The following is a 21,909-nucleotide window of genomic DNA, read 5'->3' as shown; positions in this document are numbered from 1 at the left end:
GTCATTAAAAAGGTTGTTGCAGTTATTTTCTGACATTTTTAATTCGCCTATTTATATTTAAAAGAAAATATCGCATGATTATATGGAAGGACTAACATGTTTAACTTGCTCGAACGTTGGTTAATACGATTGCAAAATCAAATACATTTAGCTTCGGTTGGTTATCTTTCTGATTGTCTTTGTATCACTTTTGTTGTTTTTCTATTAATACAATAAATAGGTATTATGCATGTCATAATAAGCACAGAACACAGTTTCTATTAGCTTCAAATTGAGAACTAATACCTTTATTCAATATGATCACATTATCCATTCATCAAGAATTGTAAATGTTTCAGTATTCAAAAATTGTATGGCGTACTATTTGATATGTAATACTTAAGTAATCTCAAAATCGAAAATAAATAGTTCTGGTTTTTGTAACATCCTGTAAAGTTTGAATCGTTTCTCAACTTGTAAAATTCAAACCCTCTTACTACGTAAAGAAAACTGAGTTTTATTCATGTTTAGCACAATAATTGTTTCTGAAAATGTTAAACTTGGAAGATTGATGTTACTCTGTAATACACAACGATCATGCTTAACCTGATGGTTATAAATGCTGGAATTTCTACTATAATTAGAACAAGTGGCCAGAATTAGACCGCACATCTTAAGAGACTTTCCACAAACCCTTCGTTTATACGGACATTGACATCCCAAGTCACTTTAAGTATATAATAGTACAAAAATTCATTGAAACTATACTGGTATATAACCGAATAGGAAAATTGTGATTAAACTTTTTTCGGGATTTTTGAAAATGGCAGCTGATTTTGATGTACTCCTGAAGATGTCACTATGAATTGACTTTAGGTGTAGTTTCAGAGTCATTTATCGTTGTAAATGCTTTTCTACACAAGTTTTCTAGTCTCTACGAAAAACAGTGAAATCTCTCTTCTTCGAGCTGTTAGTTCTTTGGCACTACGTCGTTTACTGTGAAAGCATTTTGAATATTATAGTTGTCTTACATATATCTAGTCGTGATGACATTATAATGCTAATGGTCAAAAATCGTTGAAAACTAAATATCTGTTCATGTCATGGCATCATGGCTCTTATGTATGGCTACTGCCATATGTAAATCACTCATAAAATAAGAAAGTAAATTAATTTATTTTTAATCTTAAGGTATAAATTAGCTGAAAGTCACTTTCCTATTTCCATTTTGTCACAAAATTGTATTACTTAAGTCTATTTTCCTAAAAATACTTGTTAGTTTTAAATCACGTTTTATAACATAGAGCATGCGATATAAGGACATACGATTTTTTACACTACACTAAAGTTTATACTTCGTAAATATGTCCCATGGTCAAAGTGCCGAACTGTACGTACGAGATTCAGTGTTTTTCGCTCCGCTATACAGGCCCGGCATGGCCAGGTGAGTTAAGGCGTTCGACTCGTAATCAGAGAGTCGCGGGTTCGCATCACCGTTGCACCAAACATGCTCGCCCTTTCAGCCATGAGGGCGTTATTATGTGACGGTCAATACAAGTATTCGTTGGTAAAAGAGTAGCCCAAGAGTTGGCGGTGGGTGGTGATGACTAGCTGCCTTCTCTCTAGTCTTACATTGCTAAATTAGGGACGACAAGCGCAGATAGCCTTTGAGTAGCTTTACGCGAAATTCAAAAAACAAAACAAACAAACGCTTCACTACAGCAAAATAAAATATACATATATCACACTTCACAGTTTGAGATCATGAATGCGTTGCAAGAGTGAAGAGAAAATTCTAGTACTAGATCAGAGTAACCCACGTGTTTGCAGTTGAGGGTGTTGAATAACGACTCCCTCTTTAGTTTGTTTCTTCGAAATTAGGGACGGCTAGCGCGGGTAGCCTTTGAGTAGCAAAGAACAAAATTTCACGAACAATAATTTGAAAGTGACGTTAAAAGCATCAAAGCTTTCGAATTAAACTGATTATCCGCTCTCATACAACTATATTGTAACATAGATTTTTATTTATTTACAATACCTTCAAAAAAGTGATTTAAACCTCATTTGAGGTATTTTGGGAAAAGCTTACAATGCAATTTCAGTCACTATTACGCGAATAAGCGTCCAGCACTGAATAATGAAAAGTTAGAAATGAACTAGAAAGATTGAATAATTTGAAGCTTGTAACGGAAAGAGTGGAACAAACATGGCTTTCAAAAAACTTATGTTATTTCACAAAAATATCTACATCAGAATAGCAGTATAATACACGGGTTAGAAGTTTTTTTTAACCAAAGTACTTGTTAGTATTAACTTGTGGTTTGTCACGTAGTTTTATAATACGCTATTACGTAATTTTTAATAAACAAATAAGCTCAACTCACACGATTATATAACAAACGATGTAAAAGATATTACTTGAAAGCTAGTAAGCCAAGTTTCAAGAACATTTTCACAGGCCCAATAGACAACGAAGCTTTTGATCAGCTATGTAGGTGCGCAATAGTAACATATAATTTTGAATATATATAGGTTTTAAGGTTGACTATACTTTGATACAAATAATCCCATCTGAAAGATACAAAACGTAAATACCAATTCTAGTATATTCTTGATGACGAGAAACCAACTTGAAATATAAATGTATCTCAGAATGGCTGGTATGGGTATTAACTTTTATTGAAAAGTATATAACAATGTTTCGACCTTTCTAGGTCATCTTCAGGTTAACCTGCCTTTCTGAGATACAAATTCTGGTATAGCATAGCTAATAGACTTATACATAATCATATGTGAGCATATCTACTTAATATTCTTAAGAAAATTATATAAATTATAATACGATCATAACCCCAGAATGTATTAAACAGTACTTTAGGTCCAACTAAGAATGGAATATGAAATTTTCATATATTATAGGCATATTATATACATGTGGGGTAGATGGTCAGGACATAAGCCTCTAGCGTTCAGGTTCAGTCTTATTTAATTTTCATCAACTGGCCAAGAATAGATAGCCAGTCAGTCGCACCCGCCGCCATAAGATCTTTGTTTGGCTCTTTAAACTGAATAATAGAATTTGGTATCACTTTTATAATGCGCCCACGGTGTCATCACATCTCGAACCCTGAACTCTTCAATTCTCAGCCAGACACGCTAATAAAATTTGACCAGGGTGGTATACAAATAAAAAATTACGGTGAATGAAAGTACAACACATATAAATCATATGATAATGTAAATGTTATTTTAAACTAAACTGTGAATAAAAGATGTACAATAAATATTCCAGTTTTAAGATTATAATATTGCTTGCCAAATGTTTTTAGCAGAATCAGAAAATATCTCAAGACTTTAGTATAAAACCGTACTTAGTAATCGGATAAATTGAGACTCCTGATCAGAAATATTTACATGGCAAGAAAACATTAGCATTGTCGAGTTCAGCAAATGAATTACTAGACTTTTTAGACTTATGCATTTTAAGTTGTAAATGGATTGAATTTATCCACGAAAATCATGGATATTGAAGAATACTTAATATTTGTTAAGTAATATCATTTTTGTTTTTATGAACTTGCAATTGTTATTTTTAGCTAATGTGGTTTGGTTTGTTTTAAATTTCGTGCAAAGCTACACGAGAGCTATCTGCGCTAGCCGTCTCTAATTTAACAGTGTAAAACTAGTGCGCAGGCAACTGGTCATCACCCACCCACAGCCAACTCGTGGGCTACTCTTTTACCAACGAATAGTTGAATTGACCGTAACATTATAACATCCCCACAGCTGAAAGAGCAAGCATGTTTGATGTTACAGGGATTCGAAACCACGACCCTCAGATTACGGATCGAGTGCCTTAACCACCTGGCCATGATACCGGGTCTAGCTAACCTAAATACCAGTATATGTTTTATAACTTTAACATGAAATAAAACGTAATGCAACTTATATTTGACAACATTTGTTTCAAATACTTTTGAGTGTTAATTACAACTGTATATATACAAATAAACAGTCCTTAGATATATCTAATAACACTGCCTTCAGCTGGTTTAACATAGTGAAGAAGAAGACCTAAAAAAATTATTATTTCTAAGTCACAGAGAAAAGTATTAAAAATTAGTCACGTAGTCTCTTTAGCTTACGTTAGAGAACCCGTAAAAACAAAACTAGTAACCATAGTTAATTTGAAGTTTCTTTTCCCATAGTGGTACTCTTTATTGTCCACATCAAGCAATTTAAGTGTTATGATAAAGAAATTATTGAGTCTTGAATCCAGGTATAGATAAATACCTTCACGCCTATCAGTAGAAAGTGTTATGATAAAGAAATGACAGTCTTGAATCCAAGTATAGATAAATACGTTCACGCCTAGCAGTAAAAGGCGTTATGATAAAGAAATGACCGAGTCTTGAATCCCGGTATAGATAAATACGTTGACGCCTAGCAGTAGAAAATGTTATGACAAAGAAATGACAAAGTCTTGAATTCAAGTATAGATAAATACGTTCACGCCTAGCAGTAGAAGACGTTATGATAAAGCAATGAGTGAGTCTTGAATTCAAAAACAGACAATTACGTTCACACATATCAGTAGAAAGTGTTATTATACAGACTTATCTAAATCTAAATACAGTTATTTAGGAGAACTGCTTTTCGTATCAGAAACCCATTTATTCTGAAAGCGCATATCCATTCACTTACAATGCACACTCGGTTTCCTTAAAGGTTTAAATTTTTTACGTGTGTTATGACTAGAGCCAAGTATTTTTGGAAGGGAAATGTGTTGGTAACAACAAAGTTTATAAAAAGAGATTAAAATGTAGCCAACTTGAGGTGGTTGAATTGTGTGATTGTAAAATATTTGTGGGGGGAAGTTGAATGTTATTTTTTATGTGTTTAAAAAATTATTCGTTTCTATAGCTTAAGTTAGATAAAACTAGTTCAGGAAAATCGTATCATCTTGATCAAAATGCACAAATTGAAATTACGATTTATCAAAGTTGACTTATTTATTTTCTTCTAGATTTAATTCTTTTCTTTGTTTTCTTTAAATACTTCGTCTCGTGTGTAACAAGCGTGAGGCCTAATCACAGGATCCAGATTTCAACTGATCAAAAACGCTAAAGTATGGCCTGTAATCAAATATATCTGTTAGGGGGATTCCCCCACGTTTATGAAGGACGTTACTGCATCTTATGTTTTCTTGCCCTAAGCACAATAAAACGCCGAATGCATGGACACTCGATTTAAGCATGGCAACAAATCCACTGATACAATCGAAACTATAGAGAACGAATACCACCAACTATTAAGTAATGGTCCACAAGGCAAGTCAGTGTATTCATATTTAAAGCTTGTTGAGCTTATAAGTATTCCGAGTAAAATTATACAGACTTTAAATCAACTCTGTTAATAGAGAATTTGCAATATTGTGTTTGAGCATGTGAACAACAATCTATTCCGAGTGTTCAACATGAATGAGATATAGAAAACACACACGAACATTAAAAAAATAAAAATTGGTCAGTCGGTATATTATCAGTACCTGCGGGAAAAAAAAATGTATGAAATTATTAGGATAATATCAGAATCACAGCTCATGTCTAGAGCTTTAAAATCTCGCGAGAACACGTATTGGTTAAAAACATAAGATTCTAATAAAAAACGTAATAAGAAGTAATATATTGTAAACCTTCTATGGCATCTTAATACAGTTGTCACCTAAAGGGTCCCCCGCTGGTATAGCGGTAAGTTTACGGATTTAAAAATGTAAAATCAGGGGTTCGATTCCCTTCCATAGACTCAGCAGATACCCCAAAGTAGTTTGCTATAAGAATACATACACACCCAAAAGGAATCATACCTCAACACCCGAGATATTCAGTTCAGTGTACATTGTGTCTGTTTCTTATATGTCATCATTATGTCACATGTTACGTTTAATCTTAGTTCCATATATATATGTTTAAATTATCAGTTTATTTTACTATGAAACAACACTGACTATAGTTTCATGTACTTAAGTTCAATGTTTTGCAAGTATTTAATGTTTTGTTTTTAAGCAGGAGATTTGAATTAACACCAAAATGGACATAGCTTGAAAATGTACGTTTCTTTGTGTTTGTTCGGTTTAAGCGAAAATTGTACAGTGGGCTACCAGCACTGTGTCAACTGCGGGTGCCGAATCATGGTTTCTTAGCGTATAAAACCTTCAAGCGTATCGCTGAGTCAATGAAAAAGGAAGGTGAAAATATTTGTTTTTTTGTTTTGTTTTTAAATTTTGCACAAAGCTACTCGAGGGCTATCTGTGCTAGCCGTCCCTAATTTAGCAGTGTAAGACCACCCACCGCCAACTCTTGGACTACTCTTTTACCAACGAATAGTGGGATTGATCGTCACATTATAACGCCCCCACGGATGTGAAAATATTAAATATACAAAATGTTTCTCAAAGACAATATCTGTTTTACCACATAGATATATGGTAAAAATATATACGTTCTTCAAATAATTACCTTTAACTAGAAGATAAATAAATAATAATTATTATTGGAATAACATGGTGAGAAGAATAAACGAAAATCCTTTTACTGATTTAACGCCGACATCAGAGTTCAGATAGGAACAGTTTCAAGAAAGCTTTCATTATTTTCGTGTTGAATATTTATTTCCAATGACCGGATTACAGCCGGATGAGCTAGCTATTATGTGGCTGTGAATTAAACTTAATAATCAGCTAACCAACGTTTTAGAAAGTGGTTTGGAATAAAATATCAGATAATTATTGTTTTCCATTAATATATTTCTCTAATAAAAATAATTATTCACGTTGTATCACTTACATGAGGATTATTATTAAGTTTAATTGCTTTCTGACTTCTCAACGATTACGGTCTTAAATAACTACAGGTTTTCATGCTGTCCTTATTTGTAAGGTAGTTTAACGTTAAAATGATAAGTTAAATTGTTGTCTGACTCGATGAACGTATAGATGCAGTTATTTTAAATAAGTGTGACCGCTGTAACAGTGAAAACCAGTTCTTAATGGCAATCGTGTTTTACTCCAGTTCACAAATTTCCAAAGATCATTATCAAAGAATATTTAAGACAAATATCAGACTTATTTGCTTTCCAAGTTTTAGGTTAGACGATGACTTCAGAGTTTTGTGTAAAAGTAGACTGTTTTTAAGGGTCAAAAGATTTAGCACATCATAAAAAATTACCTTTAGAAAATTTTGACAAAGTTTTCTGCTATAGTTTATTAGTAGTGTATTGTGTTCCATTTCTTGGTAAGATGTAGCTTTCGATCATATGTTGTGTCATTCTCTTCGGAATTTTCTGCGTAATTTGTTAATATAATAAAAGAGTGGATTTTAATTTTCACTGAATTTTTCACTTTATTTCGTTTGCTCACGTACAAGAAGCTACGAGATAATAATTCAAATACCGTTTCCATTCTATAAATTACGTAAATAGAAAGCTGCACGTATTCTGCAGGTTCTATGTACTAACATTCAATTCTTTATGCCATTTTATAGTCTTAATAATATATCGATCAGATGTTTTCCTACAGAACTTTATCGCAAAGAATGACGTTTTCATTTTTGACACAAGTGCAAATTAACATAGTGGCTTTTTAATATTTTGCAGAAGAACAAAATGTTTATACTTACCACTCGCTCATCTACTTAACTATTCTAGAATTTTACATGAAATATACAAGTAGGCTGTGAAAAGATAAATTATTTACCATAAGACACGAAAGTTTGTCAAGAATGAGCATAACATTCCAAAACACAAGACTGTCTGTGAATAAAGAACATTATATTTCAAAAAACAGAGGATACTGTGAAGATTGTATGTTAAATGGCATAGAGCACAAATGCCTGGAAAGATGATACATTATATTCAAGAGTATAGAACAGGCCGAGATGTTGAAACATCATTTGCTATGACGCAACGTAGTCTGTGAACATGGGACTATTTATTTTATATTCTGTAAAGATGGGACATTATTTGTCAGAAAACATAATAAAAGTTCGTAAAAAGAGAATAGTTTACTTATTATGTCACTGTGAAGATAGAAAATTATATGCAGAACACATTATTTCGGAAAGAAAAAGAAACGTTATGTACTGTAAAGCATTTATAGTCGCAGAAGAAACACTATGTGCGAGAGAACACTGTTAGTCCGAGAAGAAAATATTATATACAATAGAACACTTATAGCCTGTGAAGAAACATTATATACAAAAGAACACTGATAAGTTATGAAGAAGAAATATTGTATATTGTAGTTTGTACACAATCATATTTGTATGAAAAATACGTGAGAAGCCTCATCAGATATTTAGAAAAGTCTTTATACAAGAAATATAAGACAGTAAATACAGAAAGTATATCACATTAAAATTGTGGAAGGCTAGATAACCTGACAAAAACATACATGATACAGAAAAACAGTGAATATTTTCCCAAAAATAATTAATGATTTTCCTAGAGAGGATTCATGACAAACACTAAATAAAATATTTAATTAAAACTGTACCTCCTGTAAAACTATTCATTGTATATCAATGACAAATACGTATTAAACAAATAGCTAGGAACTGCACCTTTAAGACATCTAATATGGATTCATGACTAAGTCTGTACGAAACGTATAACTGGAGTTTTATCTTTAAGAACAATTGGTAGATTCTTGAATAATGCTGTACGAAACATAAAAATAGAGTTGTACGTATAAGAATATCTAATTTGATCTCCTGAGAAATTGTGTATTAATATAACTAAAATTGTACCTTTAGAAAGATCTATTACGGATTCATGACCAACAACTCTGTATGAAATATAATAAGAAGCCTATATGAGAAGTTTTGGTGTGGTTGCATGGCACAAAACATATAACAACTGCATCTTAAAAACATTTAGTGTGATACACACTGTATCAAACATTTCCCAAAAAATTCGCTTATAGGAAAATAAATTATGGATATACGATGCATATTACAAAATGAAATGTATTGTAAGAACTGCATATTCGGGAAAATTCAAGAGGTATAAAAATTCCTGCTTCATGTTGTATACGATTTATATTTAGAATTGCATCTTTAGAACATTGGAACAATACTAATTAGAAACCAGTTTTTTTACGGAAGAAGTTGTATTGGGTATGTGTTTATAATAAACTGCTTCTTCAATAAAAAAGATGGTCTGATTTTAAGTTTTTATGCGCAGTTAATGAAAGTTTCATGTTTTTCAGGTTACACAGAAATTAGTGTATATAAATTATTAGTTATGTTTTTTTCTAAATAGAATATAAATAACATACTCAGATATAAATGGGAATAAAGAAATACGTACGTTAATTTGAATAATTAAAAACATTTTCTGCTCAATTAATTTCTTCCTTAACTCACTACTTTTGTACAATCTTTTTGTAAATTGATTACTTATAATTATACGGCCTGGCATGGCCAAGCGCGTTAAGGCGTTCGACTCGTAATCCGAGGGGCGCAGGTTCCAATCCCGGTCGCACCAAACATGATCGCCCGTGGGACGTTATAATGTCACGGTCAATCGCACTATTCGTTGGTAAAAGAGTAGCTCAAGAGTTGGCGGTGGGTGGTGATGACTAGCTGTCTTCCCTCTAGTCTTACACTGTTAAATTAGGGCGGCTAGCGCAGATAGCCCTCAAGTAGTTTTGCGCAAAATTCAAAACAAACTTATAATTATGTTGGGGTCGCAACGTCTAAACTAATAACGGAGCGTGTTACTAAAACACATGATCTTAAATAATAAAGATAAGTTAACACATAAAAACTGAATAAACTTTGGATTAACTTTAACCTAACAAGCAATAGAAGATAATTGGAATTATATAAAAAGTTGGTTGTGGAGTATACATTCATCAAGTCACTTTTATATTCAAATGTTATCTAAGCTGGTGCATTAAAATGTTCTAAACAATGCAAACTTCATCTCAGTAAAATTAAATAATTGTTAATAAGAATTTCTGAGTGAAAGCAAAGAAGAACGTATAATGGCATATCAAGTAAATACACCTACTGATGTATGAAACTCACTTAATATTTCTCAAGACATAACCTGTCACTGTCAATATTTTGAAAGAAAAAAAGTTGGTGAAACTTTTACATTATAGGAAATAAAAAAGCCAGGTGAGGCCTAATGGTTAGTATGCCGGGCTCTGTATCAAATGGTTGAAGGTTCGAGCTGAAGTTTGTTCCTCTCTTTATGAGTTATAAATGTGTCAGTCAATCTTAGTGTTTTCGTTAAGGGTAGCTTTGTAGGTGACGGATTGCTGCTGATTTATTTATTTCCTTCTAGTCAACAGTTTTTAATTACGGATGACTTGACATGTACCTGAACCACAATATTTATTTACTTCTACTAAACATTTCTTAATTAAGAATAATCTGACTTATGCCTGCATCACTATTTCTTTTCTTCTAGTCAACAGTTCTTAATTAACGATAACTCGACCTACATCTGTAACACGTTATTTTTTTCCTTCTACTCAGGCCCCGGCATGGCCAGATGGTCAAAGTACTCGACTCGTAATCTGAAGGTCGCAGATTCGAATCGCTGTACCACCAAACATGCTCCCCTTTTCAGCCGTGGAGGCGTTATAATGTCATGATCAATCCCACTATTCGTTGGTAAAATAGTAGCCTAAGAGTTGGCGGTGGGTGGTGATGACTAGCTGCCCTCTCTCTTGTCTTACACTGCTAAGTTAGGGACAGCTAGCGCAAGAGTCGTCGCATAGCTTTGTGCGAAATTTAGAATAAACCAAAACCTTTACGTCAACCGTTCTTAATCAACGATAATTTTACTTCTGCCTCAAGGAAGCCTCTGATTTTAGCTCCTCTTACGCACATAACACCTTACGGCTTTAAAAAAAAAGTCAAATAAAGTGTGTGTTTGATTTTTCTTTGTCTTTTATTTCTTATTTCTCAATCTAAAGATATGCGAATAGTTTTGTTATATATTTACATTTTATTTATCTCTTTTCGACAAATATTTCCACTTTGTGAGATAAGCTTTAAATAACAAAACGTTTCTCATAAACAAAGCATACAAGCAACCAAAGTAAATATAGAAACGTCAGTTGAACAGCAACTTATGTACTAGCAAATATATGACCTTTCAACAAATTAATATTTTCTCATACTACGTGAGAATTACGCCAATGATTAAAAACTACATCGCACTATATGAAAATTACACCGAAGATTAGAAACGAGGACAGACTATATGAGAATTATGCCAATGATTAGAATTGAAATCAAACAACATAAGAATCATGCCAATGATAGAAACGACATCGGACTATAAGAGAATGACGTCAATGATTTAAAACGACACCAATTATTAGAAATTCCTGATTATAAATACAAGATGAGGCAAGCAAGATAGATGAAAGAGTTTCGTGTCATTATAAGTCTATTAAATAAGACAGTCTGACGTGCCTCTAGTAATTACATAACAGAAACAAAAATAAAATACAATGAATAGGCAATCAAAATCACGTTCTCGTCAAGGAAAAACAAAAACATTTGTTATTAACTTGAAAATTTAGAACTTTAGGGATTTCCCTCGGTTTAAATATAACCAGAAAGTTGCTTTCCTCATAAGTAGCGGGAATAATGAAGAAAAATCTCCACTTCTCTGAGATCCCTTTACATTATAATCGAAACAAAGTACCATAAAATTTACAAAAAACAGTGATAATTTGTGAAGGATACTGTTTGTTGGAGAGCAAAATGTTTATTCGTTCGTTTCACACTTTTCATCTAAAGCTGCACATAGCTCTTTGCTTATAGCTGTGCTTAAGTTTGAAATGAGAGACGAGAATGGCGGTAACTAACCAACAACATCTATCGCAAACTCTTTGAATACTCTTGAATGATTGAATAGTAGAACTTGACTGTCACTCTTACAACTCACCCAGGGCCTCAAAACGCGGAATGTAATTTTGCAGAACGGGTCTCGAGCTGTAAGCCCTTGAATTCACACATCGAGCATGCCAATCTAAGTTTATACTTCTACAATTAAATTGAATACGATAAAAGTTTTACACTTCAGGACATTTTCTTTTGAAGGTGAACTTCTCTATCTAGATGTTTCACGATATTTATCTCAGTTTAATACACTGTTTAAAGCATGTCTAACCGATGACCTTTCTAAAAAAATGATCAGACAATAACATTCCTAAAATGATATAGTGACATATTAATAAAAATACTCTAGTAACAAAAATAATAGCAAAATGATATAGTGACATATTAACAAAAAATTCTCTAGTAGCAAAAGTAATAACAAAACGCTCTGTCAAGAATATTAAAAACAAAATGCTCTAACAACAATACTTATAACAAAATACTCTTACAAAAACATTGATAACACAATGCTCAAACAAAAATATTCCTAATATTATGTCTAAACAACACGGTTCCTAGTAGCGAGTTTATGCAAAAATGTTTCTGAGTGCATATTTATGCAACACAATTTCTGACGGCATGTCTAAGCAACAAGATTCCTCGCAGCATTATCTAAGCAACAAGATTCCCATCATCGTGTTTAAGCAACGAGGTTTCTGACAGCATGTTTAAGCAACAAAACTCTTAGCAACATTATTAAGCAACAAGATTCCTATCAGAATATCTATAAATATCAATATTTCTAGCAACTAATCCCAATTAAAATTTTATTATTTTATTAACTCTTCTTAGGTGCGTAGCGATGTCGTATAAATCTATCTTTATTTTTGACAAAACAGTTCAATCATCAAATTATAGTTCTTGTGCTCATTACATTAAAATTGTTAATAAACCGTAGCCTAAACACAAATAAAAAGTCTTTAAGAATATTTTTATCTAGTCGCCATAAATTTTCCTTTACCCCTGTTAAAACATAGAAAGCGAACAAATAAAATAGTAACAGAGATGCTAAAAGCGAAATAAAATTGTCTTTGTAGATTTATTTTCAATAGAAATTGGTTTAAATTATCATAATAAATGGCATTACTTTCTGGAATCTTGGCGGAAATTCTGGTTTTCACACAATGTTTCTGTTATTTGCTTATTTCTTTTAACTCAAGCTCATGAAATGGGTCATCTTTTTGCTGTGAGAAGTGAATACCAGATGTCTGTGTTGGAAACCCGTCAACATACCGCTGACCTACCGGGCGTATTTTAACAAAAGCGAACCGCATTTTTAAAGGAAGGATCATTATAATTTCAAGTAAACACTAGGAAGCGTTAGTACCACTTATAAAAAATATTTCAGAAAAGTAAACTGATTTTTTTTTTGTTCAGTTAGACTTTAATTCGGTAATTGTTGTAAACCAAAACATTTTACACATGAGTGACTAGTAGAATCAGCAACCTTATAGAGCGAGTATGTTCGGTAGTAGGGACTTGAACTTTTGACCCTGAAATTGCAAGACGAGTACCTTATCAGCTGAGGTACAGTTAAATTGACTTACTATTTTAAACTTTTCTTTAAAAAGGCACTTAGAATTTAAACATATTTGTAGAGACAATTAACTAGAATGAAATGAAATGATAGTGCTTCAAAAGTTCTAGTAGTGAATTAACGCCATAAAATATTCCTTGTGTATGTATACAGCACGTTTCCTGTCTTACCAGAGAAAGCGGGTTGTTGTGTCTTTCAATATATAGACGTTTTGAAACAGTCCATATTAAAAGAATAGGTCCGGCATGACCAGGTGGGTTAAGATGTTCGACTCGTAATCTGAGGGTCGCGGGTTCGAATCCCGGTCACATCAAACATGCTCGCCCTTTCAGCTGTGGTGGCGTTAAAATGTGACGGTCAATCCCACTATTCGTTGGTAAAAGAGGAACCCAAGAGTTGGCGGTGGGTGGTGATGGCTAGCTGCCTTCCCTCTTGCCTTACACTGCTAAATTACGGATGGCTAGCGCAGATAGCCCTCGAGTAGCATTGCGCAAAATTCAAAAACAAACAAACAATATTAATAGAATATGTATATAAACAATTAGCTGATTATAATGCATGCACATAAAACATATACAGGTGTTTAACTATTATACTGTTTAGTTTCCGTTTCAGAAGGTTAATTAGAAGTAATTAGTTTATGCTCACTTCATTGCAAAATTTTTTTGTTTACAAAGCACGTATTTAAAAATTGAAGCTAGTTTGATATTAAGTTCTAGGTTTATTACTGGCTTTCAATCTAATGCAATAATGGGACGATCTTTTCATGTTTGTTCTTGTATCGAGCGTGAGAATAAGGGCTGAAAAACGTGCATTACCGTGTAAGAATTCCTGATCCACACCATAACAAGATAAGTTACTTACCTGAGTTTCATACGACTTCACGCCCGAGTTTCATGTGTCTGAACCAAAGGTTCGGTAACTTTTATAGCGTAAGCAGAAACATGAGCGTGACTAACCGTAGGGGTTGTCCTCGAATGGCCCACTGGGAAATCCCCACCCTCAGCAAGCTAATATCCATCTCAGCGACTTCTATGATAGATAGAGAATTATATTTTCCCAACCCCAACCCCCAAATCATTTAGAAATTTCACGCATGACCGGCAATCGTTTTCGACTAAAGTCGATACCTCGCCGTCTTCGAGGGTCTTCCCCTTTCTTCCCTGCTGCTGGAAGCAGATGCTGTTGTACAGTACGTATAAGGTCATGGACAAAGACGCATCATTCAAACTCCGTCACTTTCCAATCTGAACTCTGACCTATTCCGAAGAAATATCATCAATCAATCATTACAAAATTCAAATAGAACATTAACCAATCATTCACCTTCTGTGTCGACCTCAACCATAAAATGGATTTCCCCATTCATAAATGCATCTTTGATTTACACCACTTAATTCACGTGTAGTGATCATCTAATTTCAATAGCCAAGCTATGGGTACTCGTAACACTGATGTGGAGGTTATGTTAGGTAAGTACGCAAGAGAGTATTTTGCCTTCTTTCATAACGTGTCAGTTATTTGGTGTTTATCGGTACACACGGACACCTTGCAATCTTTATCGACCCAGTATTTCCTTAACATAATTGTGAAAACATTTTTATGAAATAAACCTCTTTTTAATACAAAACAAGTAACGCTACTGACTGTGAATGTTGTACAATGATTTCATATCAGAGTATCAAAGATTACATAATGATAGGCTCTAGTTGATGTACAAAGACCCGTAATCTTCCAAAGAAATGAAGTCAGATCCTATAAACTTTGTATTATTGTTCTTAATGATATTAGTAATCCTAACAACAATATTAACATATTGTCAAATGTACATCTGTTATTGTGGATTTATTGCTTAATAATATATCTTATCAATGCTCTGCGATATATATATATATATATATATTTGTTTTATACATCCAATTTTTACCACGCAAATAAAAATATATATGTATTGGTGATAACCGAATAAAGTATTTTATAATTCCCGAATATAATAAAGGGATTACTTTTGTTATTTAAATCTTGGAGCACCGTTTTGCAGTGCAATTATCCGACAGTTAGCTACTAAAACAACAAGAAGATTCTCATGTAATTTAGTCGTTCACATACCGATATTTTTGTTTTCGAATATTTTCTGTTCATTACCCGTATTTAGAGACAAGGTTGAAATATATCAAATAATGGTTTACATCCAGGACTTTTCACGAATACCTAAATCTACAATTCAATAAAAACTTCTGTAAATACTCAGTAAGCGTGTGTGTATTTTTTTTTATAACAAAGCCATATCGGGCTATCTTGTGAGTTCACCGAGGGGAATCGAACCCCTAATTTGAACGTTATAAACCTGTATACTTACAGCTGTACAAGCGGGAGACAAGTCAGTAAATAGCGAAAATATTTTCAAATTTCATCTTTTCCGTTCTAAACTCCATTTGCAAGTAAACTTATCTAAAAGTTAGTAAATAAACTCTATAAATATCTAGGAAATGATGACACGATTCATTTAAATCTAAATTAATTGCTTATTTGTTTGATCTATGTTTGTTTGTTTTAATAAGATTGGATGGAGTTTGTCATACACAATTATGTTATTTCTCTACGGGTAGGAAAGGTTAAGTTGGTTATATTCCATTGCGAAATCTCCAATAGCTAGAAATATAAATTTATTCAAAGAACTGGTTTTGAAATATTTATTTTTGATTTAGATACAATGTTGAAAACAATCTTAAAGGCGTTAAAAAAAGAGGTTATAAAGGACAATACCACACGAATACCATTATCTGGTCATGTAAAAATTAATTTCACCTGAATAATATCACGTTTTAATAGTTTACACCGTGATTGTTTGTCATCTATCCAATCTAAAAATTCCACACCAGCATAAAGCCTAAAAAAATACAAATATCCATTCTGTACTTGTTATAGAAGTGTGCATTCAGCCATGGCTTTCGAAACTGAAATACCGCATAATAACCCTGTAAAATAAAAAAAAATTTAGTTGGTCAAGAATAATTCATGTGAAGAATTGCGATAGGATTCCATGTTTCAGCAGAAGCTGTGTGTAAAGCTAAAGCTCCAAAGACGATACGTGAAGCACATATGATGATAGAAGTAGTCAAGGTAGAAAACCGAAATTTCCCAAACATGATGTCAAGTATTTCAGGATATGCTTTTCATGAAATAGACGATGACTAAGTACAAATTTTACCAATAACCTTGCTCGAAATGTTACTTTAAGAAAAGTAGGATTTGGACAAAGTGGTCTTACTGGACTTGCAGCTGCTTAAAAACTTCTGTTGATAATAGGTAACAAGAAAAAAAGATCAAAATAACCATCAAACCACAGACGATGAAATAAACATAGGTGTTACCTTGTGGTATTTATTGGCCAATTCATGTTTGAGTTTTTCGGTGTTTGGAAGAACAGACAAGAATGATATCATAGAGAATATACAATATGTAATGTGAAGCATGGTGGGAGGAATCAATATATCATAAATTTATTACTATATTTAGATGTTTACTTTTTTCTACAGAATAGGCAGTGTTATAAGCAATTTATAAGATATATTTATTGTGAAAGTTTTAAATATCCACATATGTCACTTTACACCTCTATGCATGGCCATGTGGTTAGGGCACTCGACTCGTAATCTAAGATTCGCGGATTCAATCACCATCACACCTAGAAAAGATGCTCGCCCTTTCACCATCACACCAAACATGCTCGCCTTTTCAGCCGCGAGGGCGTTATAAAGTGATGGTCAATCCCACTATTTATTGGTAAAAAAGTAGCTCAAGAGTTGGCGATGAGTGGGGATGACTAGCTGCCTTCCCTCTAGTCTTACACTGCTAAATTAGGGATGGCTAGCGTAAACAGTTCTCACGTAGCTTTGCGCAAAAGTAAAAAAAAACAAACAAACAAACCTAAGCATAGTGAATAAAAAGGACTTAGCTTCACCATTGTATTGTTCCAAATTTATATTCCGACGAATGTGGCTGCAATTTTATCCTCTACAGATTGACTGTTGGCACTGCCTTGAAACTTGAACTACTGTAAGAAGAAGCAAGATAAATTATTTTGCAAACTTACTGATACAGAGAAGATGAGAGACGTTAAAATTCTATGTTGCGTCTGGAATTGTTAACAAAAATGAGCCAAAAACGTTAGCTGCTACTAAAGCAGTAAGAGCAAGAAAAAGGATCTTTAGATGTCATTTTTTAGGGCTTTGAATTTTTAAGGCTGAACTTTTCAAAGGCAGATCTCGTTAGTATTTGTAAAATGTTATTTTGTTCTAGTTGTACATTGTAAGTTTTTAAATTAATCGGTCTTATTTTGTTTTTTATTCATTTAATTTTCTTATAAAACTTATAATTCGGAAATATTTATTTTTTTTACATTTCAAGCGTGATACAGTTTTAAATATGAACTGTATCTCAGACAACGGTGTCGATCATCTGTGTAATATTAATGACACACTGATTGCTGTCGAGAATGCATACAACATCTGATCCATCCTGTCATTCCCTCACAAACACAACATGGATTCGTCATCCAGCAAGATAATGATTCCAGGCATAAACAAGTATGGTGAAACGATATCTTGACGGTAAAGAAACGTATGGAACTCTCATAACTATGACCTAGTCTGCACAGACCCGATATGAGCATTCTTGAAAGGGCAAAAGGCTACTAAACAACTTCGCTGAGTTATGGGAGTAGTAAACGATACTTGGAACAGTAATCAGTAATCCTACATTTATAAATTATATGGCAAAACAAGATATAAGATATAATGCTCTGTGTAAAGCAAAATGTTCACATACAGTTGTAGAACGATGTATTCGTTTTTATTCCGTATTCTTTAAGATAATGTCTTATATCATTATCAATTTCACTATCTAGTGTTCATTACTTAATACTTCTGATTCCTCTTTATATATCGCTTATGTATTTTCGTAATTACTGCTTTTTCTGTACTCCTAAACGTTTTGTTTATTATTTTGCTCAAAGCCACAAAATTTTCTGTGTATGCAACTATCAAAACCCGTTTTTTAACGTTAAAGGTCCTCAGAATTATCGCTGAGATACCGAGATGACCTTAAACGTTTTGCAGTTCAACAAAAAATTCAGTGAAATTATATCAAACAATTAAGACTCGATCTTAAAAAAGTTAACTATTAATACTCTTATTTATATTCTACAGAATAATTGTTTTTGATGTATTAATACAAAATACGTATGATTTCTGTGCAAAATACATTATATGTACTCAGGTGGTAAATGTTTTAAGCAAACTAAACTACCTCACTTGAAGAAATGTGTAATTGAGTCAGTAACTGACAAGAGCTAACAGGTAAAGAGTTAAACAGTTTTAAAGGAATTTTTGTGACTTGTTTTGCCCGAGAGTTGTACTTAGAAGGAATTACGTAACGTAAAATCAGACGCCATGATAAAGATCACTGCGGTACATTCAATGGCAGTTCTTTTGTGAAATAATACTTGATGTAATGTCAGGGTTTTTCCTTTAAAACTAATACGTTTTTAGGTCAGGCGGTAAACTCAAGGATGATTCAAGAAAATCTTATGATTTCATTTATCCAAGTTTAATCATTTGATCGTGAAAAAAACTGGTACTTGTAATAGATAAATAGTGGTATAAATTATTCACTTCAAACAAAGAAGATAAACTTGCTTATAATTAATTGATATTATATATATACTTATAGGTATGTCCAAGGCCAAGAACTGATGAATCAAGAATTAAATATCATTTTCCATTTGCTGCAGACCTGAGCAAAAGCGATCAACGACGAACTCTTTGAACATTAAAGAATTTGTGTTTGGCGCCTTTTTACAGGGTTAACAAAAAGTCCCCTTCATTGCCAGTTTTTGACAAACAACCTATATTTGGATGGTTTGTATAATTCTCCATTTTTACATATTTATTGTATGTTAAACTGATATAAATAGTGTGAGAGTACTTAAATACTATCTCTAGTAAATATATTTAAATAATTGTTTGTTTGTTTAGAATTAAGCACAAAGCTACACAATTGGCTATCTGTGCTCTGCCCACCACGGGTATCGAAATCCGGTTTTTAGTGTGTAGGTCCGCAGACATACAACTGTGCTACGGGGGGAGCATATATTCAAATAACGTTGACTTTTAATGTTACGTTAATTACAACAACACTTGGACATTTGGTGTGATATTTGTATTTAATGTTCAAATTACTATACGTTATTACACCTCACCTATCAATAAAGCTTAAAATATTCCATTTTGACGGCATACAAAGATTGCATACAAAAAATATAGGGTTGATTTAATATTAATTACAGTAGCTGAATAAACCAAACTGGGCAGATTTAGGGTATAACTTTAAGAGTATATGTTGTTAATGTAATATTAATAAACGTGTGGAGTTAACATAATATTGAACAAATTGTACGTAGATAACATAACGTAACAGTAATTGGCTTGTGCAGTTAATACAGATGTATCTATTACCCATAGTTAAAGCCCCCTTCCCGAATCTCGACATATATAACGGAGTGTTAAATTAAAAACCCTTGAGCTTTGAGTTAAATATTGAAAGGTTATTTAAATATACATTGGACCATCATAAATATTTTTTGAATATAGAGCTCATTCTGTAGTGTTGCAGGTGGCCAAGAAAAAACTAATGTGTTTTTGACTTAAATATTACAGAATACACTATATATATATATATACAGTTAAATTATCCTTTTCAACTACACATGTTTATTAATTTGAATAATTTAAAGTACAAAAGCAATTTACTAGAATAAAATAAGCAGTTGGTAAGTATAATGTTATACCTGACATCTGATTTCTAAAATAAGTCTTGAGCTGTTTCATTAACCTTTATATAGTATATGTTTAGAACTAAAGCAGAATTTTGTTTAACATTTCGAGTTTCGCAAACACAAACTTCAGTTTAAATAAAGTTATTTTAGAACTAGCTTTATCTGCTGTTTTTGTTTTACTTTTCTGCAACTTTTATTTGGAAAGCTGATTGTCCATCATAAATATACATTCTGTATGGGTACTTTGTTTGTTTTGGAATTTCACGCAAAGCTACACGAGGGCTATCTGCGCTAGCCTTCCCTAATTTAGCAGTGTAAGACTAGAGGGAAGGCAACTAGTCATCACCACCCACCGTCAATTCTTGGGCTACTGTTTTATCAATGAGTAGTGGGATTGATCGTCACATTATAACGCCCCCACGGTTGAAAAGGCGAGCATGTTTAGTGCGACGAGGATTCGAACCCGCGATCCTAAGATTACGAGTCGAACGCCTTAACCCACCTGGCCATGCTGGGCCGTAAGGGTACTTATCTGTAAGGTTATGAATAAGAACCCTATTGCCCTGCAGTTTTTTTATTCATTTCTATCAAAACGTCTTGAACCTACGTGTTTTTTTAACATCATGAATATCTGTAAGGTTAGTGGCAGAACTAATTTGCACAAAGTCTAAGTTGTGCAAGCATGTAGACCAAACAAAGAAAAGATTCTCTTTCTCTGATTGACTACCTATTAACTGGAAATTGTGTGCCCTTTATCAAAAGAAAACATAAGACCCATTGCAATGCCTTATAAAGTTGATGAGAAAGAACGTAAGTACTGAGTGCAACTATACAGCTAGAAATATACCCTAGTTCTACAATTTTAATGAAATTCCTCTGAATGTGAATATAGATCAGTTAGATGACATCTCTGGAGATGAAACAACACTGATTGACAACAACTCAGAATTATACAAATCATGTTGGAACAAGTTAGCAGTATGAACACAGTTAGCACAGAAAAGTAACAAGACGAATCAAGTTAAACCAGTCCTGTTAAAACCAAAAGTTCAGAACTCAAGCAAAAATACATATTAAAGACGTGTATGGCTTCTGTGAGAATGTTGCTGGTCATGTTGGCCTCCATGAGGCATCTACATTTGATCTTAGTTTCAAACTGCGTGCAATGAACATCCATGATAAAGGTTTCTCGCCAAAACTAACAGATAGAGGTATATTGAACATCATTTTTCAATATTACACTATATATTTAGCAAAGTTGTCTGGACATACTCAACAGATACAAATTGGAGAGCAGGGGTAAAAGACACGAGGTGTCCTTATTTAAACACTCTTTGCCGACCAACGTGAATACGTAGAAGTGTTTTGCGATTCCACAGAATACGATTCTACGTTCATATATTCAGTATTACAAATCTAAGTAAAATGTACTCACCTAGACTGCATGGCACATTACAAGACAGAAGCACCAAATTATTAAAACATTTTCAGATCTGAGAACCTTGAATCAAGACAGGAATATACTACTGGTATTTTACTATGACACTGGATATGCACTAAGAAAAACTTCATCTAGCAAGAGCAGCCAAAAT

The 21,909-nt window shown here is 33.1% G+C and overlaps 1 protein-coding gene across 2 annotated transcripts in view; it reads right to left on the bottom strand.

Moving 5' to 3' along the window:
• Positions 1–21,909, bottom strand: part of LOC143229391 (uncharacterized) — a 67,564-nt gene that overhangs the window by 16,953 nt on the left and 28,702 nt on the right. The window contains exon 1 of one of the 2 annotated variants that reach the window (XM_076461658.1): positions 14,344–14,495. The exons of the other annotated variant lie outside the window; for it this stretch is intronic. Coding sequence (XP_076317773.1) covers positions 14,344–14,354 — 11 coding nt within the window. The 5' untranslated portion in view covers positions 14,355–14,495. Of the gene's footprint in view, positions 1–14,343; positions 14,496–21,909 lie in introns of those variants that run through there. 2 annotated transcript variants of the gene reach the window in all.

This window comes from Tachypleus tridentatus, chromosome 10, assembly GCF_004210375.1.
Source record: "Tachypleus tridentatus isolate NWPU-2018 chromosome 10, ASM421037v1, whole genome shotgun sequence".
NCBI lineage: Eukaryota > Metazoa > Arthropoda > Merostomata > Xiphosura > Limulidae > Tachypleus > Tachypleus tridentatus.
The sequence above is the reverse complement of the archived record's forward strand: the minus strand, read 5'-3'. Positions and strand labels throughout refer to the sequence as shown.